Source organism: Primulina eburnea, chromosome 3 (assembly GCF_022965805.1).
Source record: "Primulina eburnea isolate SZY01 chromosome 3, ASM2296580v1, whole genome shotgun sequence".
NCBI classification, from domain to species: domain Eukaryota; kingdom Viridiplantae; phylum Streptophyta; class Magnoliopsida; order Lamiales; family Gesneriaceae; genus Primulina; species Primulina eburnea.
In genome coordinates this window covers 9290927-9316729 of record NC_133103.1, presented here as the reverse complement: position 1 = coordinate 9316729, position 25803 = coordinate 9290927, and the positions used below count along the sequence as shown (strand labels likewise).

Sequence of the window (25803 nt, the reverse complement as noted above, 5' to 3'; positions counted from 1 at the left end):
TCATTGCATTTTAAAAAAATTATGTGGGGTCAAGCACGACCCTACATATTTTGATCAATGATAGTTATTGCATTTGATTAATAAAATTGGATCTTAAACCGGGTCAAAATGATTATTAAAACATCTTAAAATTTTAACGATAAATATTTTACTATTAATCTATCCTTATTTAATCCACTCAACCAAACACATCCTTATAGTTAGAGCATCTCGAATGTAACATCTCATTAATCATACTCAATCATCCTTGTAACGTTATATTTAATTCAACATTTAGCCAATTTCTGATAATAATCAATATTTAGATAACAATAAATAATCAAAGAGACTAATGTTATTAAAACTAATTTTTCACCCGTGCGATGCACGAGCATTTATTTTTTCTAATTAATGGTTAAAATTAGTAAATATGATAATCTGTTTCACTTTCTACATAAAATGACGGTTTAACAAACTGAAATGTCTATTGTTTTCATATACATAAAGATAATAACTATGAAACACGAATAAAAGAGCCATTTTTGTATTTCGGATGAAAAATAATATCACAATTGTATTAGACAATGAATGTGATAATGATTTATGTACTATATACAAAACAATAACTGGAATAAAAATAATGTGGTTTTAATTTGAATAATGGGTCATAATCTAATTACAATGGCTGAAAAGTCATCGAATTGACATGATACATTAACATATTCAGTATGAATTGATAAAATAACATATCAATTATATATTAATTATTAAACATTAACAATGTTAAAAGGATACTTACATTATATATAATTTTCTCATTTAGCAAATTCATTTTGGGGGATTTTACTAAATTGAGCATAAAATTAGCTTGCGTATAGATATGCGATGCACGAGATTTTAGTTTATATAATTAAATATTAAAATTATTAAGAATGCACATTCGAATAAAAAATTAAAATTAAAATAACAATAAACCAAATGGATATAGATAATACAATTAGAAAATAAAAACAAATTACAAATTTTGAAAAACTTCCTTAAATACAACATTTGTTGTTGATTTTTTCGGGTTGCTATCACTATCACATATCAAAATTTTTAGACCCTTAGATTCGTAACTCTGGATATAGCAACGTACAATTGACCATGACTAAAAACATGGTTCTTCAAAAAAAGTCCTACATGAGACAATGATTGCCCCTGGCTTTTGTTTATTGTCATTGTGTATGATATAATCAAAGGATACTGTCTTCGTTGAAATTAAAGGGAAGTCTTGGATCAGAAGGCATCAATGACATTCTTGGAATAGTACTTTATGACCTGCATTACTTCGAGTTAGAATTAGTCCTTCCAAAACCTGGTTTTCCGAGCCTTGTCACGATCAATCTAGTACCATTGCATAATCCAAGAGAATGATCTATGTTCCGCAGCAACATAACCGGAGTTCCAACCTTCAATTTAACTTGTGATTCGGTACTTGTCTCAAAACAGCTTATTCCATTTAAGAAGGCAGGGGTATGCAATCATCAGGATAACTGTTATTGATACGTGCAGAACTAAATTACAACGCCGATCAAATTTTTAGAGATATCATGTAACGCCAGATCGACTCCTCATGTATAAGAAGAGTCTTTCCAGGGTTATTCCTCATCACAACACGTCCCAGAGGTCCCCATCCAAAATTCCCCAGTCAAGACGCTTAACTTTGGAGTTCTTATGTGATGAGCTACCGAAAAGAAGATGCACCTTCGTGATATGAGTAGTACCAATCAAATCTTTTAAGCCCTCTTCAACTGTTCAGTCCATTACATTGCCCAGTCTCGGAATCCCTCTCATTCCCGTGTGGGTCGGTTCATTCATGTTCCCTTCACCTAGAAGCCTGCCAGGAGCCGCTCATTGTCCGTGCAACTGATGCCACCGGCGTTCACCCCCCGCCCTCTTCGGCCCCGGGCCTCACATGCCCACCAGCTTCCGCTTGGTTCGTCCCCGAACCACACCGTACTAAGAGAGGTCGGCTCTGATACCACTTGTAACGCCCCAGATTCGACGACTGTCCTCACTGTATCAAGACGAGTCTTTCCAGCGTGCTTATGTCCTCACTCACACGCACCCTAGGAAACTTCCCAGGAGGTCACCCATCCCAAAATTTCCCCAAGTCAAGCACGCTTAACTTTGGAGTTCTTATGTGATGAGCTACCGAAAAGAAGATGCACATTCGTGATATGAGTAGACCATCAAACTTTAAGCCTTTCAAAGTCAGTCATTACATGCCAGTCTCGGAATTCTCTTCCGTGTGGGCCATCATTTCCTCACCTAAGCTGCAGGAGCCGCTCATTTGCGTGAATGATGCCACCGGCTTCACCCCCGCCCTTTCGCCCGGGCCCATTATGTATTATTTATGGACTGAACGCATCAAGTGTGGTGCCAAAATAGCTCTTTGCTGAAATATGCATTATTGTTGAAATTGTTTGTCTAAAGACGGATACGTACTCCACAACTATTGCTGCAATAAATCATTGCAATCTTTGATCAAAGAAAGTTCATCAGGAATATCTATGGTCGCATAACCGTCATTCTGTTCTACAATTTTTCCAATTTTTCCATCTCCTATTATTAGCGATCCAATCTGAAATTTTTTTGATTTTAGCACATTCTTCATCAGAACCTAAATTCTGTAATCGCATATTTTTCGTCAATCTCAAAACTATACAGTGTCTCCAAAGATATGAAGAATTGATAGTGGCGTGAACAATATCTTGCCTACTGTCTTTTGGAATAACAGGCAATATTTGTCGAAAATCGCCACCAAAAACAACCGTTTTGCCTCCAAAAGGCAAATGATGGCTCGAAGGATTGACAAATCTCATTATATCTTTCATGCTTTTATCCAAAGCTTCAAAACAAAACTTATGCGTCATTGGAGCCTCATCCCAAATGATAAGTTTAGATTTTACAATAAGCTCTGCAAGATGACTCCCTTGTTTGATATTGCATGTTGATTCTTCATTGGGATTAAATGGAATTGCAAAACGGGAATGAGCAGTTCTTCCACCAGGCAGCAGAAGAGATGCTATACCACTGGATGCCACATTCAAGACAATTTCCCCCTTCGATCTCAAGTATGCAGACAGAGTCTTCCAGACAAATGTTTTTCCAGTACCTCCATATCCATATACAAAGAATACTCCTCCCTTATTTGAAACAACTGCTTTCATTATTGTATCATATACATGACGCTGCTCAGAGTTCAAATTATCAATGAGTTTATCATGTTGTTCCGATAAAGATCTTCTGTCAAACCGCATCTCGTCATATATAAGTCTATTTGGTGAAGACTGAAAATATTGATCACTGGGAAAAGGCATTGATTGGAATTCACGTAAACTCTTTCCATAGCTTTGCAGTAGTTTTTCAATTTCAAACATTCAAAAAAGTACTTTATTGAATTAAAAAATTTGTACCATTTGACTTAACAGAGATATTGATGTTGGAATCAGCATCTTGACTGAACCATGTAAACTAAATTGTTGAGATACTCTGGCTCTCAAAACTATATTTTCTGTTTAATTATTGACAACACAAAATATTTTTAAGAAAAATGGAATTCTAAAAATACAAACATAATGATAATTCACAAGATAAATGTATTCAAATATAACAAAAATAATAATTGGTATTTAATATAAATTTATTGAATATGAATTATTAACAATAGCCTACTTTACCACACCATAATCAAATTTGGCCTTGAATTAATTTCACTAACAAAATTAGACTTTAGGGTAAATTAAATTCCATTCATATAAGTTAATTATAAATACGTTAATTAATCGTTTTTCCTTGTTTATATTAATTTGCATGAATAAAAAAATATAAAAATGGTAGTTTACAGTTCTTTGACGTACGATTATTTTTTATTCGTATAAATTAATTGGTGAATTTTTTGTAAAAGATTAAAATTGATAAATTGAAGAGAAAATTATGATGTTATACTATCATTATAAAAAACGTACATCAACAATCAATATATAAGTGTTCAGCCCATTTAAATTAATTTTTTTAAATACAAATTTGAAGACTACAAATAAACAATAAGGCAGTCCATCAAACCAATTTTGAGGACAACAAAAAAACGGTTGTATAGAAGCCCAAAAAAATAAACACAACAAAATAAATATTGAAGCTCAACCCACTAAATAAACAATAAAATAGTCCAACCCAACTAAATAAACCCTAAATCGATTCACTATATATTTGGGATGTTTCTAGACACGCCTCTCACTTTCCCACACACAACTCACAGAAAATAAATTTTCGGTGGTTTCTAGACTTGCAGAAAAACCGGAAATTTATTGTTTCTTTCTTCTTAGTTTTTGTATTGCACCGAAAAACATGGTTTTTGGGTTTTTATTTTTCGTTTTTTTAAATTTTTGAAGAATGTTCACGTTTTGAATTTTTTCGTTTCGTTTTTCGATGTATATTTCAGTTCATATTCGATTTTCTATATAGATCTTGAGAATATTTAACATTCGAATATTATATTTTCAGTCATGGAATTTTTTTTTCAGAAATTTATATGGAACTTGACGGACACGTGAATTTAGATCTAATTTTTTTTATCTTTTTCGAGATGTTTAAACGCTGAAACTCATGGCGTGCACATATGCACACTCGGATCTGATTTTTTTTCATCTTTTTCGAGGGTTTAAACATGTCGCCGAATCACATGGCGTGTATATGTTGAATACTCGATTTTTTATCTTTATGTGGTCTTGTGTTTTGGGCATTCGTTTTTTTTTATTTTGAAGAATGTTCACGTTTTGAATTTTTTCGTTTTGCTTTTTATGTATTTTTCACTTCATATTCGATTTTCTCTATAGATCTTGAGAATATTTAACATTTCGAATATGATCTTTTCAGTCATGGAATTTTTTTTTCAGGAATTTATATGGAACTTGATGGACATGGGAAGTTAGATCTATTTTTTTTTTTTTTATCTTTTTCGAGATGTTTAATCTTCACGCTAAAACTCATGGCGTGCACAGATGCACACTCGGATCTAAATTTTTTTCATCTATTTCGAGGGTTTAAACATGTCGCCGAATCTCATGGCGTGTATTTGTTGAATACTCTATTTTTTTATCTTTATGTTGTCTTGTGTTCTGGGAATTCGTTTTTTTTTTTATTTTTGAAGAATGTTCAAGTTTTGAATTTTTCCGTTTTTCTTTTTATGTATTTTTCACTTCATATTCGATTTTCTCTATAGATCTTGAGAATATTTAACATTTCGAATATGATCTTTTCAGTCATGGAATTTTTTTTCAGGAATTTATATGGAACTTGATGGACATGTGAAGTTAGATCTAAATTTTTTTTTATCTTTTTTTAGATGTTTAATCTTCACGCTAAAACTCATGGCGTGCACAGATGCACTCTCGGATCTAAATTTTTTTCATCTATTTCGAGGGTTTAAACATGTCGCCGAATCTCATGGCGTGTATCTGTTGAATACTCGATTTTTTTATCTCAGAAAATATCTTAATGTGGTCTAATATAATTAGATTTATCGTCGATATTTCTGAGAAAAGATTTCATGTGATTTTTTTTTCAATCATGGAATATTTTTCTTCAGGTATTCGAGATAATAGATCTATTGATGGACATGTCATTTTAGAACAAAATCTTATCATCTTTTTCGAGTGTTTAAAATTCATGCCGAAACACATGGCGTGAACATGCACACTCGGATCTAATTTTTTTTAACTTTTTTCAAGTGTTTAAACATGTCGCCGAATCTCATGGCGTGTACAGATGAATACTCGATTTTTTTATCTCAGAAAAAATTCTTTATGGGGTCTAATGTAATTAGATTTACCATCGAAATTTCTGAGAAAATGTGACTAATTTATTAAGATTTACTCAGTCTTTTGATAAAATTTTCACTATAATTTTATGAATTTACTCTAAACTTTTGACATGCTTGCGAAATTTTTTTTTCGCAATAATTATTTTCAGATATCGCAATATTGATAAAAAAAGTGCATAGATCTGACAACCTTTTGTGTCGAACAACACTATTTTTTGTTAAAATAATCTATAGATCTTGTTCTTGAGATACCATATTTTGAAGTTCCTTCTTAAGATTCCATAAAGTTTGGAATAGTATACCTTTCATATCAAGTCATAGCGATAAAAATTTCGTTTAAAGTATGTGTTTGATTGTTAAAGCTATTAGTGGATAGGATATGTGATTGTATGTTGAACAAATCGGAATTCCATGAGAAAATGAGTGGACTCAGAGAAAAAGAAGATGAGGAAATTATGTTGTAAAATAAATCTTGAAACATAGTTTCGAATTTATTATAAAAGCAGCAATCAAGCATTTCTCATTAAAGTCTATATTTTGAAACTTGAAATTAGTTTTGAAAATAATGAAAAACAGTTGCATCAAGCATCTCTCATTAATGTCTATATTTTGAAACTTGAAATTAGTTTTGTAAATAATGAAAAAAAGTTGCATTTACTTGAATTATGTTCGTCAATAAGGGCATTAATTAAAAATTAATCATTAATGGCTCTTTTGAAACTCTAAAGACAGGTGTATATTTTAATTTTTGAACTGAATTTTAAGTCCTCTATTTTGAAAAGGTAAAAATTAGTTAATGCATTATATTAAATTTCAAGCATCAAATTTTCGAATAAGGAAAAGTTGATATTAATGCCGTATATTGTACAGAAGTTCAAATATGATATTTGGTTTAGAGAATTGTTTCGAGCAAAAATTAAGGGCATTGATATCAATCTTAATTGAAATTTGCTTACCATTTTATCTTTTCTTATTTTATTAACGTGTTTTTAAGCATCTACCTAATGCCTTAATAGGTTTTTTATTTTTGATTTTATTTGAAAAAAATTATCCAATATATTTTCGAATATGGGTTCGTTGTGGCATCATTTTCCAAAAATGGGTTGATCTTGACACCATTTCCCAAAATATTTAATAAATGTTTTTTGGGTGACATCAATATTAATTTAAACGCAGGCACAATTTTATGTTTGCTGTTCATGTTGCATTTTTCAATAGACTCCAGTATCTCCAAATTTTAGTAGTTAGCATTTTTAAGATAACAAAAAATATGATTATGAATTGAATGCCTTTCGAGAGATTGTAGTCACAATTTTTTAATCACATTAATAAAAAATAATGTTTAAACATCTACAAATGCCTTAAATGGTTTTTTATTTTTGATTATATTTGAAAAAAATTATCCAATATATTTTCGAATATGGGTTTGTTGTGGCATCATTTTCCAAAAATGGGTTGATTGTGAGACCATTTCCTAAAATATTTAAAAAATGTTTTTTTGGGTGACATCGATCTTAATTCAAACGCATGCACAATTTTATGTTTGCTGTTTATGTTGCATTTTTCAATAGACTCCAGTATCTCCAATTAGTAGTTAGCATTTTTAATATAACAAAAAATATGATTATGAATTGCATTGCCTTTCGAGAGATTGTAGGCACAATTTTATAATCACATTAATAAAAAATAATGTTTAAGATTAAATATTTAACTGCCTTAATTATTATATTTGTAAAGTTTGTGAAGAAAATAAAAATATTGAATATGAAAATGATAAATTTTGAAACATTCATTCGAACCATGAAACTTAATTGCACTAATCAAGTTGGCAGTAACAATAAAATTAAAATTTAACAAAAGCAAATGTTTGAAACTAAGATGATAATGTCTCATCAAAACTTAATTCTTAAATAATACTCAGAATAATATAACTCATAGTTTTATAGAAAACATATTTTAGTCTTTCTCTTGCTTGATGACAGCTTTAAACTTTTTATCTGGTGCCGTTGATGAGAACTCATCCATAAGGGTTCTCTTCAATGTAGAATCATTTAATACATCTTTTGATGGAACTTCATTGGGGGTAGACTTTATAGGTGTAGAGACTTCATCCTCAGACGAAATAACCTAAAAAGAATAATTTTATTTGATTTTGTACTAAATTCATAAAGAATAAATATTTAATTTCCTGATATTTACCTCAACTTCTCCTGTGACAGTGTTGTTGAGTTTTGAGAACAAATCAGATTCCTGTGGTATAGTATAAATTTAAACAACCATAATTTAAATTTAAATGAGGACATCAATGTGATAGACTATATAATACCTGGCTATCAAGAAAATCTCTAGAGTAATTGTCAACAACATCAGGGTCAGAAATCAATCTAATGACAGTGTATGTCCCATTATATCCGCGAATCTGATTGGATCTAACTTGAACTTTGAATAAAATATTTTGATCTACTAAATTTTCCAAGTCTTTCAGAATTTCTACCGATTTCGTCCCCTGAAATATTATGTGGATGATTAATATTTTATATAAAAAAATTAATTTAAGTATATCATAAAAAACCAAGAAAGAAAACCTGAGTTTCCATTTCAGTCTTCAATTCCAGTGCAGTTTTTCCAATAAGTTGAATAGACTCTCTATCTCAAAGTAAGAAAATTGCATTTCCAGTACTGTCTACAAGTCTAACTTGAATATTAAACCTTGAAAACAATTTATTTTATTATAAGCTAAATATACAAAAATAAAAATAAAATAAAATAAAGAAGCAATGTCCATTGTACATAAAACGTACCTGATATTTCCTGTAGTATCAAATTTATCACACTTTTCACAGTAAAATTTATCACCCACCACAATCATCTTCTTGGGACATTTTTTACATGATAAATACCACAACTTCCATGAGATTCAACGGATACAATCCTCGCATAAATCCAAAAACTCCCCACCTGGAAATGGACAAAACAATTAAAGCAAATATCAATTGTATAAACTGAAATTTCGAAACAAAATTTAGTGAAACTCTTATTAATAAAAAGAATATGAAAAAATATACATCATTATTTTCTGAAACTTATTCTATGGTCCTGAAAATGTCCTTCGCATTCGAAAGTTCTTCCATCACATTAGGGGCGGATTTCACTGAAATAGTGCTAATTGAATTTGTTGGGGTCTTGCTATCAGTATTCATCCTAAATTGGAAATTTTTATAAAAAAATTCAATAATGAGAAAAGATAAATTTAATTAAAAAAAAATTAAAATACCTGTTACGAAATTCAAGGAATTCAGCTAAGTTTCAATTTATTATCATTTTGGTGACAAAAAATGTACTTTGAACCCGCACTTCACCTCTAAATCGTCTTGCACGAAACATTTGAAGAATGACCACAACTGGTTCGTCACCCACAGTGCCCAAATATGCCATGATTTCATCAACAAAGTTTCCCCACAAAGTACATGGTAATTTGTTGTTTCCAATAAATATATGATTTGAAATGCCAAAAATTAGTTCACAAATAAAATATGAAAATAAGATAAAAAGCGGTTACTCTAAATCTTCAATGACCAAATCGAGAAGTTTTGTAGCACGTCCACTAATTTCTTTATTCTGAGGTGAGTCTCTTGCAATTATTTTTCCCATGACATCTACAAATAAACAAAAAAAACTTATTAGTAAACAAAAAATTAATAAAGAAATTGATACATCACTAAGTAAATTAAAAAAAAACAGCTTACCAAAAAGTTCATTCTCATCAATGACATATGCATTCTTCAAATCTCTAAAGCTTTTGAATTCGAACATACTTGATGAAAAAGAATCATCAAAAATCTCGCAGACATTAGTTTTATTCATAAACATTAGTTTGTATTTATGTGTTGTTGTCTTGTATTTCAGACGATTGTCTGCAACAATTATGTTTTTAATCGCAAAAAGATGTCCTTCTTTGAGAATTGGTTTCATTTTCTGTATGAGGCCTTCTTTTATTGTTGCATGTATGCGCGAACCCTAAAAAAATAGAGAGAATCTATATATTATATTTATTTGTTTAAAAGATTTCAATATCAAATATAAGAAAATATCTTACCTCCTGATCATGAAAGATGCATTCCAAAGTTGGTCCACTGTTTCCATATGGAGGAAGATCGTAACAATGAATAAGCCGTAGTTTGAATGCCCACTGCCAGATTGAAGGTTCCACTTGACGGACATAACTGAATAAAGGGGCCATGAGGGTATGCAAGACTTACTGGCTTCAAAACGATGGGAAGCACAATACTGGAACTTAAAGAGTATTTGTGATTTGGTTGTTGAGTGGTGAAACGATTACATATGGTATTTATAGCACTGTTTTCCAAACCGGACCGGACCGGCCGGTCGGACCGGTTCAACCGCGAACCGGCCTCCAGACCGGTCCGGAGATAAGAAAAAAACCGGAAAAACCGGTTTAACCGGAAAAAAACCCGGTTAAACCGGAAACCGGTTAAAACCCGGAAAAACCGAAAAAGTGGTGTTTATTTGGATATTTGTTGTAATTTTCATCTTAAAAATTAAGTAAAAACTATAAAAACATAAATAATCAATATTTTACTATTTTATTTATTATATAAAATAAATAAAATATTAATTTTATTGATCCGGTTCGACCGTTCGGTGGAACCGGTTGAACCGGTTGAACCATTTTTTAAGGCTTGACCGGTTCGATTAACGGTCCGATTATAAAAACACTGATTTATAGATTAAAAAAACATCAGTTTTAAAAGAAACGATTTAAAATGGGGCAAAAATTTTGGAACATGTGCCATCATTCAAAATGCAGACGTAAATTTAGATTTGTATTTGGAATTTAATTCCAACTTGTATGAGGTGTATAATTCCCATACTTAGGTTTGTCATTCCCAAACGAGAATTGATTTTTTTTATTTTTTAATTGAAATTTAATCTAAATTTGTTTGTTTATCCGAGAAGAAACTCAATTTTCTATGATTATACATAAATATACATTAATACGAAGTTTTAATTAAATAGCTTTAATCATTTATTATAATAACATCATGTATCGATAATTTCCTGTTATATAATGTTTTTTGGGCGGGAATTTACTATAATTTTTTTATTTTAATAAATGAAATTTAATCTAAATTTGTTTGTTATTCCGAGAAGAAACTCAATTTTCTAGGATTATACATAAATATACATTAATATGAAGTTTTAATTAAATAACTTTAATCATTTATTATAGAAACATGTATCGATAATTTCCTTTTATAGAATGTTTTTTAGCCGGGAATATACTATAAATAGCAGACAACTCTGCTTTTATATATACTAGTATTTAACCTGTGCGATGCACGGGATGATATTATTAAAAATTATTGAAAAACAAATAGATATTTAAATTGAAAAAAGAAATTATAATTATAAAAAATAAAAATAAAAACTATTTTTCGCTAATTTTAAAAAACTTTATTAAATACAACACATATCGATTAATTTTTTTTGTTAATATTCACTATTATATAACAAAAGTTTAGATTGTGATAGCCTAAGGCAATGACATGATGCTTATCATGTTTAGTGTATTGATGTTGGCCACCAATCTTAATACATATTTAATTCTTTAATTTTCAAGAAGCAGTATATTTTTATTTTTTTAACATGTGATAACAAATATTTTTAAATCATATTCAATAAAATTAATGAGAAATAATTTTTAAAAAATTCAGTAATTTCGTCTAAATCTACATTCACAAACAATTTTGTGACATTACACGTGTTTGGCACATTTAAATGATAACAACAATTGTTTCATCAATATCTTTATCCAAATAGGTTGTGATTTTATTTACAAAATATCTTCATAATATACATAACCACCTATTTTTCGAAAGAAAAATGAAACATGTAATCATAAGTAAATTATGTATAAATCACAAAAGTTATTTTATTAACATTTATTATGTGTATTCCAAAACAATGTCAATAAATTTTATAATGCATCTTCTAATAAGATGTTTATTTTCTTTAGAATTGGTTTAATCATTTCCATTACGGGATATTTTATACTATCATGTATACATGAACTTTGTAATATAGAAGAAAATTATCACATTAGTAATACGTAATAATCAAAATTTTGTACAAATATAAGAATAATATTTTTTACTTCTCAATCATGAAAGACATATTTCAAACTTAATATCTGTTGTTCTCGTTGTTTCTATATATAGGTAGTTCATAACAACGAATAAATCTAAATTTAAACGAACATTATATCTTGGAATGATTCAACTCATATATGGTGCTAAAAAGATAAGTCATTTCAGAATTCAATTTTGGAGTAAATAAATTTAGTAAGATAAATATAATAAAATTGGTTCTAATATAATATGCAATATTGCATTATTTATAATTTAAAATTCAAATATGACATCTCAAGAGACAAAAATTATATATTGGATACTTTTGACATAATTATACCATACATTAACTCTTTCAAATTATGAAATCTCGAATGGCATGCATTGGGCGTCAAAAATTTCTGATTATTGAGGGTAATATACATGTTTATTGAGAGTAATTTAATGTCCATTTGAAAATATTTTTCTATCTCGTTTAATTTTCTTATGCTCTCTTATTTGAATTTTTAAGAAGACAATTAAAAATATACAAAATACGTATGGTTTTGGAAGAAAAATTCAATGTATTAATTCTTTCAAATTAAGGTAATTTCGAAACAATGTGTATTTGAGATAAAAAATTTATGATTATTAATAGTAAATTAATGTTCATTGAAAAACCTTGATGTAGTGATAACTTTTAACACTCAACCAAATTTTTTTTCAAAAAAATTAAATAAACTAATTAAATATCGTATTTCTTTTTACTAAGTAATTTGGGTAGGAAATTACTTAAAATAGCAAAATTTATTTTTGAATGATTTACCTCATGAGTGATACTGAACATTGCAATCATTTGTATTTTAAATTTATTTATACAATTTTTAATTAAACTGATTGATATAATCAATGCAAAATTTTTAATATAGTTTACGTTTTCAATAGATTTAATTTGAGTAAAAACATAAAAAACATGAATTAAATGAATTGATATAATCAATGTAAACAATAATTAAAGTGATCATTATTGCAGTACACACATATCAATATTCATTATAATATTTCCTTTTTTAGTAATTACATTTTGGCGGGAAATTACTATTTTTGGCAAAAACTCTGCTTTTATATATACTAGTATTTCACCCGTGCGATGCACGGACATTTATTTTTTATAATAAATGATTAACATTAGTAAGTATGATAATTTGTTTCACATTCTACATAAAATGACGGTTTAACAAATTGAAATGTCTATTGTTTTCATATATATATAGAGCTTAACAATGAAACATGAATAACATAGCCATTTTTGTATTTATGCTGAAAAATAATATCACACTTATTTTAGACAATGAAGGACATAATGTGTTTATCAATTATATCATATACACATATAAATTTATGAATTATATACAAAACAGTAATTGTAATAAAAATAATGTGGTTTTAATTTAAATAAGGGTCATAAGCTAATTTGAAATTTGAAAAGTCATCGAATTGACGTGATACAATAACATATTCAGTATAAATTGGAACAACAACATATAAATTATATATTAATTATTAAACATTAATTATGTTAAAAGGATACCTACATTATATATAATCTTGTCATTTAGCAAATTCATTTTGCTGGATTTTACTAAATCGAGCATACAATTTGGATTTGAATTTGGTTGTTAATTTCACTTTGTATTAGGTTTATAATTCCCAGAAGGGAATTGAATTTTTGTATTTGAAATTTGAAATGTATTTTATTTTTTTTTGTTAATCCGAGAAGATATTCAATTCTCAATTTGTATTATGTTATTATGTTTATAATCCCCATAAAGGAATTAATTTTTTGTATTTGAAATTTCAAATTTAATTTAATTTTTGTTCTTTTTCCGAGAAGATATCCAATTTTCAAGATCATACATTCACGTACATTAATTTGAAGAATTAAATAATGAACCAAATAATTTAAACCATTTAAATCATTTCCATCATTTATAATAATAACATTACTCGATAGTTTCCTTTTTTATAAAGTGAATTTAGGCGGGAAATTGCCAAAAATAGCAGACAACTCTGCTTTTATATATACTAGTATTTAACCCGTGCGATGCACGGGATGATATTATTAAAAATTAGTGAAAAATGAATAGATAATTAAATTGAAAAGAATAATATAATTCTAAAAAAAATAAAAATAAAAATTATTTTTTCGCTAATTTATAAAAAAAATTAAATACAACGCATCTCGATTAATTTTTTTGGCTAATAATCACCATCATATATCAAAATTTTAGGTTGTGTTAGCCTAAGTCAATGACATGATGCTTATCATGTTTAGTGTATGAATGTCGACCATCAACTTTAATACATATTAGTTCTTTAATTTTGGAGAAGCTATATATTATTATTTTTTTACATATGATTACAAAAATATTTTTAAATCACATTCAATAAAATTAATGAGAATTGATTTTTTAAAAATTCAATAATTTCATTTAAATCAACATTCCCAAAAAAAAAATTGTGACATGATACGTGTTTGACACATTTGAATGATAACAATAATTGTTTCATCAATATCTTTATCTAAATTAGTTGTAATTTTATCCACAAAATCTCTTCATAATATACAGAACAACCTATTATTCCGAAATAAAAATGAAACACGCGATCATAAGTAAATTATGTATAAATCATAAGAGTTATTTAATTAATATTTACTATGTGTATTTCAAAACAATATCAATAAATTTTATAAGGTGTCTTCTAATAAGATGCGTACATTCTTTAGAATTGGTTTAATTATTTCCATTACAGGACATTTTATACTATCATGTATCCGTGAACTTTGTAATATAGAAGAAAATTATCAAATAAGACATTCCAAGGGACAAAAAATTGTTCATTAGATGCTTTTGACATAATTATACCATACATTAACTCTTTCAAATTATAGAAATCTCGAATTGCATGCATTGGGTGTCAAACATTTTTTTATTATCGAGGGTAATATATATGTTTATTGAGAGTAATTTAATGTCCATTTGAAACTCTCTTGAATCTATCTTTTTTAATTTTCTTGTGCTCTCTTATTTGAATTTTTAGTAAGACAATTAAAGATATACAATATACATATGATTTTTGAAGAAAACTGCAATGCATTAATTCTTTCAAATTAAGGTAATTTCGAAATAATATGCATTTGAAATAAAAAATTTATGATTATTAAATGATAATTTAATGTTCATTGAAAAACCTTGTTGTAACGATAACTTTTAACACTCATCCAATTTTATTTTTAAAATAATTAAATAAATTAATTAAATATTTTGTTTCTTTTTTAATAATTAATTTGGGCAGAAAATACTTAAAATAGCAAAATATATTTTTGAATAATTTACCTTATGAGTGATACTGAACATTGCAATCATTTGTATTTTAAATTTATTTATAAAATTTTTAATTAAATTCTTTCAAATTAAGGTAATTTCGAAATAATATGCATTTGAGATAAAAAAAATTTATGATTATTAAATGATAATTTAATATCCATAGGAAAACCTTGTTATAGTGATAACTTTTAACACTCAATCAATTTTATTTTTAGAAAAATTAAATAAACTAATTAAATATTTTATTTCTTTTTTAGTAAGTAATTTGAGTAGGAAATTACTGAAAATAGCAAAATATATTTTTGAATAATTACTTCATGAGTGATACTGAACATTACAATCATTTGTATTTTAAATTTATTTATACAGTTCTTAATTAAATTTATTGATATAAACAATGCAAAAATTTTAATGTAGTTAAGTTTTCAATAGAGCTTAGTTTCAATTTGAATAAAAAAATAAAAAACATATAATACATAAATTATATTTGAATTAATATAAAAATTAATTAAATTAAAAATTGAATTAAATGAATTGATATAATCAATGCAAACAATAATTGAAGTGATCATTTATTGCAGTGCACATATTTCAATATTCTTGATATATCTTTCTTTTTTTAGAAATGATATTTTGGCGGGAACTTTCCAATTTTGGCAACAACTCTGCTTTTATATATATATAGATATAGATATAGATATAGATATATATATATATAATTTTAACACTCAACCAATTTTATTTTTAGAAAATTTAAATAAACTAATTAAATATTGTATTTCTTTTTAGTAATTAATTTGGGCAGTAAATTACTTAAAATAGAAAAAATTATTTTTGGATGATTTACCTCATGAGTGATACTGAACATTGCAATCATTTTTATTTTAAATTTATTTATACAGTTTTTACTTAAACTGATTGATATAATTAATGCAAATTTTTTTAATATAGTTTATTTTTTCAATATAGTTTAGTTTTAATTTGAGTAAAAAATAAAAAATATATAATACATATATTACATTTGAATTAATATAAAAATTAATTAAATTCGAAATTGAATTAAATGAATTGATATAATCAATGCAGACAATAATTGAAGCGGTCATTTATCGCAGTGCACATATGTCAATATTGATGATAAATCTTTTCTTTTTTAGAAATGACATTTTGGCGAGAAATTACTATTTTTGGCAAAAACTCTGCTTTTATATATATATAGACTAGTTATTATGCACACGCGATGCTTGTGTGTATAATTTTTTATCATTATGGATGGATTAAAGTGCAATTTGACAAATTACGAAGGAACTAAATTGTTATTTGAATTGTTGAAATAAAAATAAAAGCGTGTGTTGAAATTTTTTTTAAAAAAACAAAAAGTGTAATATTAATATCATATAAGGGTAAAATTTGAAAAAAAAAAATTTGATGTCCTCTCTAAATAGTTATTATCATGTCCTCACACAATATAGATAATATAATATAGATAGTATAGATTATGTTAGTTATCCGAAACGATAAGTACATCAAATAATAATAATAATAAAATGTATACTAGGATTGAATCAAATCTTAAACGTTGATACGAATCAATTTGTTTTGTTAGGAATTTATGGACAATTTATCCATATTTAATCGGTTTAATTTATCGAATATATATATGAAGTTACAGTTCTTCTTCCCCTTGCCGAGATTGCTGTCATGTTGTTTGTTCTTGTCGACGCTTACAGAACCTGCAAGATTCAATACCGATCTGTTCCGGCAGAAAATATCGTCGGGAGTCGCCGGTCCGTAGCAGCTTTTGTTCCGGGTTGATTACCCTGCACCGGAGCCACCGTTCCGATACCGATATTGCAAACCCTTGTTATTTATTATCTAAATCTAAAAGGGATCCTGAGAGAAGTTGTGTCTCCGCCAACCACCGCTTCCCATGTCCCGGATTAAGTATTCCCGATCGAAATGCTTGGCGGATCCGATGGTCAATGCAGATGATGGCAGTGAAACGAACATGGAGGTAATTATAATAAAGGATTAATATTCAAGTTTAAATCTTTCTGTGCTAATTTTATGTGATGAAAAGACTAAACCTTTTAGATTATTGATTTGGCATCTCTTTTGGAGGTAATTGTTATAAATTATAATAGAGGATTAATATTCTTCTTTCGATTTCCCAAGTTTAAATCTTTCTTTGCTATTTTTTCTTCTATAGAAGATTAGACCTTTTAGATTATTGATTGATTTGACATAATTTTTGGAGGTAATTATAAATCAAAATAAAGGATTAATATTCATGTTTCTGTTGCCCAATTTTGGTTTTTCTGTGCTAATTTTCTATGATGAAAATATTAGTTTTTTTTCAGATTATTGATTGATTTTTTACATCATTTTTAAAGGTAAGTATACATTAAAATAGAGGATTAATATTCTTCTATAGATTTCCCAAGTTTAAGCTAATTTTCTATGATGAAAGTTTTATAGAAATTCTTCAGATTATTGACATTTGTTTTGAGATCGAGTTGAACATGGTGTGCTTGTAGTTTGTCAAACCGGATAAAATACAAGATGTATATTCGTAATAGGTAATTTAATGGGGAAAAAATATATTTTGATTGTTCAAGTAAATCGAGATATTGGTTGTTTGAATTTCGTGACTGGAAATCTAAATTTTTTGAATCTTTATGGAATTAATGACATTGTGCTTTATGATTATCCTAAGTTTTATCTACCGAATGATTTTTCCACTGCGTCTGTTTTGTTGAGTTTGCGGTGGAAATTTATATGTCAATATAGTGTGATTTTCTGTAAAACCACACAGGTGGATAATCTGAATAAAATGTTCAACTATCCTTGCAAGAGGTGCGCGGGGAAGAATCATTGGAGATGTCTTCCTTCGGAGATATTTTTCGAAATTCTTTTACGTCTTCCAGCGCATGTTATACATGATGTGATTACGCATGTCGGCGGACCTTGGAACTTAATAATCAGTACAAAAAAATTCATTTGCGATCATCTTCAAAATTCAACTCCTGGAATCATAATCATGGAAGATCACAAACCCACGGATGGGATTTATGTTGAAATTCGACAAGGTTGTATCGAGATATGCAAGTTTGACTGCAGGGGTTTTAATTTACGTGGCAGCAGTGTTAATGGTTTAGTGTCGGCCAACGCCGCCAATAAAGGAGACCATCACGTTCTTTCTATTATCAATCCCTTGACAAAACAACGTGAACCTCTTCCATATGACTCAAGTGTAGTACTCGATCCAACTTTAGCATTTGCTGAGGCTTCGATGAAGTATAAAGCGGTGCGCTCGGTTTTTCGCAATTCTCGATCATTTATATCTGTGCTAACAATCGGAGTTGATAATGTTTGGAGGTACCTTGACATGCAACACCTATCGAAGCTAGGTCGAGAAGCATTATCTCATTGTCCATTTGCTACTCATGGCTATGTGCACTGGATCGGCGAATTCCGTGTTGTGACACTGAATTTAGAGACTGAAATCATTTATGAGTTTGCTGAGGCTGGATTTTATCGATTTAGGTCTCTGCCTCTAGCAATGGGTCGTAATCTATCCTCTTGTCATTTGTCCGAACTTCCAGAGTCACGTGGGTATTTGATGGAAGTTCTGGAAATGAATCCAGAAACTGGAGAGTGTACCAAGTTGCTTAGCTCCGATTTGAAACCTCTGAGTGACAGATTCAAAAGCTTGAAATCAATCTATCTCTTTGGTGTGTTAGCTGGTGGGGAGGTGTTTCTATTCGGAATTTCTGGTTCTGAGAAACTTTGGGCAGCTTATAATGTTCGGACAAGAGAAATTCAATGGTTTCAGTTAGAATTAAAAGCTGGAAATGTTATCCCAAAGCTCATGTGAACACCATGATTTGGTACGAATGAGGAAGAATGACGTTTCACAAAATTTGAGACTTAATTATTTTGATTGTTGATGTTCGGTACCAACTATTTTGTATATTCATATGTTGAAACTCTAAATTCCCCCAAACCAAAATTCTTCTAGAAACACAATGACACTTAATATTACCAATCATTTTTAGACCAATCCTCAAATTTTTTACATTGTTCGGTGACAATCTCTCCTTACTTACAGATAATATCTCATCATCATGTTACATTCCACAAATCAGACATCAAACTATCAATTGGCCATTAACAAAAATTGATCCAGCCCTCAAATGAAAAGTCGTAACAGATGTTAACAGAATAATTCAAATATTTTGACTTGCAAGTTTCAATGGTTGAGTAGTTCTCAAGAATATGCCATAAAGTAAATTCATTTTGAAAGAAAATGTGCCTTGCTTTGCAAGACATGAATTTATCTCCTAAATTCTTTTACTTTTTTATATAAGATATTGCTCATGAATTTTGACTTTCTAGAATGATGATTTTTATTTTATTTTATTTTTTTGAAGGAGAATGTTGATTTTCTTAAACTCAAGATTTGATCTTTATTATTTGGAAGAATTTGTTTAATAATAGGGCATCGAACATCTAAGGAATTGCCATAGGGCAAATGGAGGAGTTGCCAGAGGGCATCGAAACATCTAAGGAATCTTAAGCTTATGGTGTTCAATGCAATGTCGGAGAAATTCAAGAGGAGACTTGCTGTGCAGAAATATGAAGAAGGGATTGGGTGGAAGCTTGCGAATGTTTCCCAAGTTTTGGTTTGGAATCAAAATTAGCAATAATATGACTAATTTGAATGTTTTAATTTTATTCCAATATGGAGTGATTAATTATTTGCATAATAATAAGAGTTTTATGTCATTTCTATTTTTGTCTAAATAGAACCACGATTTATAATGTAAGGTTTTTTATATAAAAATATTAATTTTTATATCAAATTTATTAATTTGTACTTACTTTATATGTCAAAGTTATTATTTTGTAGTATAGGTTTATTTTGTCTCAAAAATATTATTTTCTATGTTAAAAGTATTAATTTATAATATATGATTTTAATAATTTTTGAATTACTGCATTATATGAATATAATCTTGATTTTTTTGCATTTAAACAAATAGTCAAGTTTAAAACTCCATTGTCATGACTAAACTCTTTAATCAAGAGAATTTTTGTGTGGGCTAAATTCTTGAAAATGGCTATCAAGTAACACGTAAAACATTCAATCCCAAAAATCAAATTATAACTTGAAAGATACAATTCAATTGAGCCAGAGAGCTCGACCCCGAATACTAAGTTTTTCGTCAAGTCGAGTTGTGTTCGACCACCGTATTGATGGAGTTCTTTCTTGTGCTCATCACACAAGATATATTTATTTATTGGCAAAAACTTGTGTTAGACGGTCTCACGGGTCGTATTTGTAAGACGGATCTCTTATTTGGGTCACCCATGAAAAAATATTACTTTTTATGCTAAAAGTATTACTTTTTATTGTGAATATGAGTAGGTTTGACCCGTCTCATCGATTATGATCCGTGAGACGGTCTCACATAAGACCCACTCTTATTTATTTATCATGCTACATGTAATTAAGCCTATTTATATATGCTGAGCTTCACAATATTAACTTTCTGGTACACCTCAAATAAAGTGTATTCTCATTTGTCTTGGAAAAATAAATTATTATATTTAATTAAAAAATTGAATTAAATGAATTGATATAATCAATGCAAGCAATAATTGAAGTGATCATTTATTGCAGTACACGTATTTCAATATTCATGATATATCTTTCTTTTTTCAGAAATGACATTTTGACGGGAAATTACTATTTTTGGCAAAAACTCTGCTTTTATATATATATAGATATATAGATATAGATTTTTGAAACATGTTTCAAATTTCTAGAATTCATATTTAAATTTTGAATAACAATTTGAATTTGGTTTATAATTCCCATAATGAAATTTAATTTTTGGATTTGAAATTTGAAATTTAATTTAATTTAGTTTGTAATTCCTAGAAGATATTATTTTCAAAGTGTTATGCACACAAATATTAATATACAATTTTAATAATGAATAAATATATTTAATCATTTATTATAATAACATTTCTCGATTATTTCTTTTTTTAGAATGTCTATTTAGGTGGGAAATTGCTTAAAATAGCAGACAACTCTGCTTTATATATATATAGATATAGATATAGATTTTAAAATATCACGCTCACCATAAATATCATCTACATATATTAGAGATGTCAAAACGAGCTAGACCGACCCATTTTAGCCTACCATTAAATAGGAGTGGCAGGCCAACTCGCCAATTTTGCTGGTTGGAAAAACCCTGAAACCCAACCCACCATGAGTTACAGATTATATGAGCCAATCGTACATTTTTTTTTAAAAAAAATAAAGAATAAAACCAAGATCATCCATATTTTAATAATATCTTATTCATTGCATTTAGTCAAATAGTTTGGATAAAGTGATTTAAATGTATGAATTTTAAATTCATTTGATTATTTGAATGAATTTAAACCGGTGAATTTCAAATATATAATTTGTTAGTCTACGTAGATCCAATGATAATTACGATATATTTCATCAATCAAATCAAATCGTTCAAAATCAAATCATATAATCCAAGCGACGATCTAATCGTCTAATGAAATTGTTCGAAAATTGACCTACTCCTTTACAAAAGTATCTCAAGGCCTCGATTGGACAAATGAACAATTCAGTTGGTAACACCCGATGTCTTTTTTGTCGATCGAAAAGAGATGAGTAAACAAATTTTGTGGAACTTTTATAAATTCTTATCTATTTACCTCTTTCCTTTACTTTTCATTTGCATTTCACTTGTTTCCATTTTGGGCCTAGCCCGGCGTTAGGTCTTTGGTTTCGAGGTTATGGGCTATTGGGAGTGGGCCGAACCCATTTTACTAGGAATCGGGTTATAATATTACATTTGCATACTTCGTGATAATATGTTTTAGCTAGAATAGATTTCATGAGGTTAAAATTTATTATATGCCTAAATGAACATTAATTATACAACGTGAAAATTAATGCTCTATAATTGAAGAGTATCTCTCTTGTGAGACGGTCTCACGAATCTTTATCTGTGAGACGGTTAAGAGAGGATCCAAATCTGTCTCTCAGTTCGAGAAATTAAGACAAGAGGATCAATAGTGGGAATTCTAAAGATTCTCCGATGGCCCTGCACCCACCCCCGAGTATATGCTTCAACAGGAATCACACAATCCACTGCCTAGATACACTTGGCTAATTTATATATATTAAATATATTCAATTTTTTAGATATTGACTTTCGATTAGTTCAGTCATCTTCTTTCTTTCCATTACATAAAGAAGGACGTGCAAAAAGAGTATAGATAAGTGCAATACTAATAAAATAAAAAATGAAAAAAAATTGAAAATATAAGAAGCAATAACCCACAAGATGTTGATCGTAAATGAGAAGATTGGTTACGTAGAAAGATTTTTTTAGTTAGAGATAGTAATGGAGCCAAATTCCGCCAAGTATACAAATAGAACTTAACCATACATGTCCTCCGATTATATTCTTTTTTGACAAATAAGCCAGCAGCCGTTGATGTTTTCCCAAAGTTTTTCACATAATCACATACTTATTAGCTCGTGATTTTTATTATTGACTATGCATCGAGAAATTTGATATTTTTTTAGTATAAAAATTTATCAACTTAGTCATGTGGTATATTCTTTTCCTTAAATGCTTGATGACTTTGACTACTTTCTTTAATGTTTTATTGCGACGAACAGATGACTAAATTCTCAAAATTTGAATCTCAAATAAACAAATGATCGAATTAGAGTATTGCCACATTTGATCGAAGTTTTATAAATCCTTTGTTCCTTATTTATTTCATTTATTTTTATTTTTTTGTACTTGATTTATTAAAAAAAAAAACTTCTACGATACAAAATTAAAGTTCTGGTAAATTCATTACAAAAAACTCATAATAACTAATTCTTCCTCTACCACAAAACAGAACACTCGGACTCGTGCCTATAAATATGATAAAGGTATTAAAAAAATCCATCATAAATATATTTTCTCGCTCTTTGAGTTAAGCATCGGAGTGACTTCTCGATATCCATCTAATATATTTATGAATAAGTCTATTGTGAGACGGTCTCACCAATCTTTATCTGTGAGACGGATCAACCGAACCGATATTCACAATAAAAAATAATACTCTTAGCATAAAAAATAATTTTTTTCATGGATGACCCAAATAAAAGATTCGACCCACGAAATTAATCTGCGAGACCGTCTCACAAAAGTTTTTGGGTATATTTTATTCATTTCATAGTTTCGTTATTATTGTGAAATTATGGAAGAAAATGTGATAGGAGGAGTTGCAAGTGTCTGAACTGTACGTTATATTTTACATAGGATAACTCTTCTAAAGATTTCCTCCAAGATTAGCTTTTTAACCATCAGATATTATTTAAAAGTTTTACAATTTGTAGAACAGCTTTAAGAATATCTTTGGACCAAATTTCAGTGGTTGGAGATACTACACGAAACGATAAATAAAATGGAGTCCCGTGTTTTACCCGTGCAGAGTAGCATTTTCCCAGCAACACTCAATATCCGTCAATGGCTTCCACGAGTCAACTTAAACAGGAACTTGATCCCACCTTCACGAACGACGATCTTAAGCCCACAACCTTGAATCAACGCACTCTTTCCGGTCTGGAAATGGCTACTTTGTGGGCTGCACTCGTGGTGAGTGTGCCCATGTATTACCTAGCGGGCAGCTTAGTTGATCTGGGAATGGCATGGTGGCAAGGAATCGCCACCGTGATTGCCGCCAACGTAATCCTGCTATTCCCTTTAATCCTAACAGGCCATCCGGGGACCCGTTACGGAATCTCGTTCCCCGTTTTGTCGAGATCGGCGTTCGGAATCAGGGGTGCTCACATCCCAACTCTGCTGAGGGCCTTGGTTGGCTGTGGTTGGTATGGGATCGATTCCTGGATAGGTGGTAATGCCATTTTCCTTTTACTTCCAAAAACTGTTCAGGAATCTGCTATCGCGGAACCTGTTTCTTGGCTTGGAACTTCCCCTCTTGAATTTGCATGCTTTCTTACGTTTTGGGTGGCTCAATTGTTGTTTGTGTGGAAAGGAATGGATGGGATTCGGGTTCTTCAGAAATTCTCAGCCCCAATCTTGGTTTTCTCACTTGTTGTCTTCTTGGTTGGTCGTATGTTAAAGCTGGAGGATTCAGTCAAATGCTGTCTTTAACCTCCAGGCTCTCAAACTCTGAGTTTTGGGCGCTCTTCTTTCCTTCACTGACAGCAAACATAAGCTGCTGGGCTACTCTAGCACTCAACATTCCGGATTTTTCCCGGTTCGCCAAGTCGCAAAAGGATCAGGCCACGGGACAACTCGGGCTGCCGGTCTTCATGGGTGCATTCACATTCGTAGGACTTGCAGTAACATCATCAACTAAAGTCATATTTGGTGAAGTAATATCGGATCCAATAAAACTTCTGGGACGAATTGATGGAGTTTTGATCAAGGTTTTAGCCGTTTTCGGCATAAGTCTAGCCGTAATTACGACCAACATTCCCGCAAATGTTGTTGCTCCGACTAACGCATTACTCAACCTCAGCCCCAAAATATTCACTTTTCGAAGAGGTGCACTCTTGACAGCGTTAATCGGGATCGGTTTTCAGCCCTGGAGACTTATAGGATCGAGCGAGAATTTCGTCAACAAATGGCTTGTGGGATATTCGGTGTTATTGGGACCTATTGGAGGCATAATCTTGGCTGATTACTATCTTATCCGTGGCACGAATTTGAGTATTGAGGATTTGTACACATTGAGCCCGGACGGGGCTTATTATTATTACAGGGGATACAATCTGGTGGCATTGGGAGCATTGACGGTAGGAATCTTTCCATTGATTCCTGGTTTGTTGCATGAAGTTGGGATCTTGAGTTCTGTCCTGGGAATTTTTTCTGTAATATACGATAATTCCTGGTTTTTTGGCTTCTTCTCCGCTGGAATTGTGTACTGGATTGTTTCATGCTTGACAGGGACAAGAATCAAGAATCAACTCATGGATGATCCCTTGTTATCCGATACACCTTAAATTGTTTATATTTTACCTTAAGTTTTATAGCTATAGATTTTTGTTCTTCTTCCCTTATTATTTTTCTTTCGATTTGGGGAACCAGAGACTAACACTCTCGATATTAGATAAACTACAGTTTTGTTCCTGTCAATCAAAACCGAGCAAATCAATCTAACTTACAAATCAATTATTTCGATCGGTAAATGAATTAAATGAAATTTTTAAAATTACAATTAGAAAACTTGAATCAAGCCATTCAAAAGCTAGGGCAGAAAGCAAGAACAATGATGATGCTTGGTATTGGATCCTTAATAACACATTTTGATGGCAACTATTAAGGGCATGCGCAAACGCCTTCTCTCTTATTTTTTTTATTTTGTT

The 25803-nt window shown here is 29.7% G+C and overlaps 3 protein-coding genes across 4 annotated transcripts; 2 read left to right on the top strand and 1 right to left on the bottom strand.

The window, feature by feature from the left end:
- Positions 1-2549: 2549 nt before the first annotated feature.
- LOC140826718 (uncharacterized) lies at positions 2550-3284 on the bottom strand. Its single transcript, XM_073189220.1, has one exon. It carries the CDS (start codon positions 3282-3284, stop codon positions 2550-2552), a length of 735 nt encoding a protein of 244 aa, XP_073045321.1.
- Positions 3285-17029: 13745 nt separating this feature from the next.
- Positions 17030-19435, top strand: LOC140826107 (uncharacterized). Of its 2 annotated transcripts, none has more exons than XM_073188243.1 (2): positions 17030-17376; positions 18153-19435. In XM_073188243.1, the coding sequence occupies exons 1-2, from the start codon at positions 17345-17347 to the stop codon at positions 19237-19239; spliced, it is 1119 nt and encodes a 372-aa protein (XP_073044344.1). In that variant the 5' UTR covers positions 17030-17344; the 3' UTR covers positions 19240-19435. The 2 variants fall into 2 exon arrangements, with proteins under 2 accessions (XP_073044344.1, XP_073044343.1); XM_073188242.1 differs by having other exon boundaries at positions 18178-19429.
- Positions 19436-23820: 4385 nt separating this feature from the next.
- LOC140826106 (purine-uracil permease NCS1-like) lies at positions 23821-25524 on the top strand. The gene is given in 2 exon segments (XM_073188240.1): positions 23821-24515; positions 24518-25524. Coding segments are annotated over 2 exon segments (1500 nt in total). The 5' UTR covers positions 23821-23938; the 3' UTR covers positions 25441-25524.
- Positions 25525-25803: the final 279 nt, after the last annotated feature.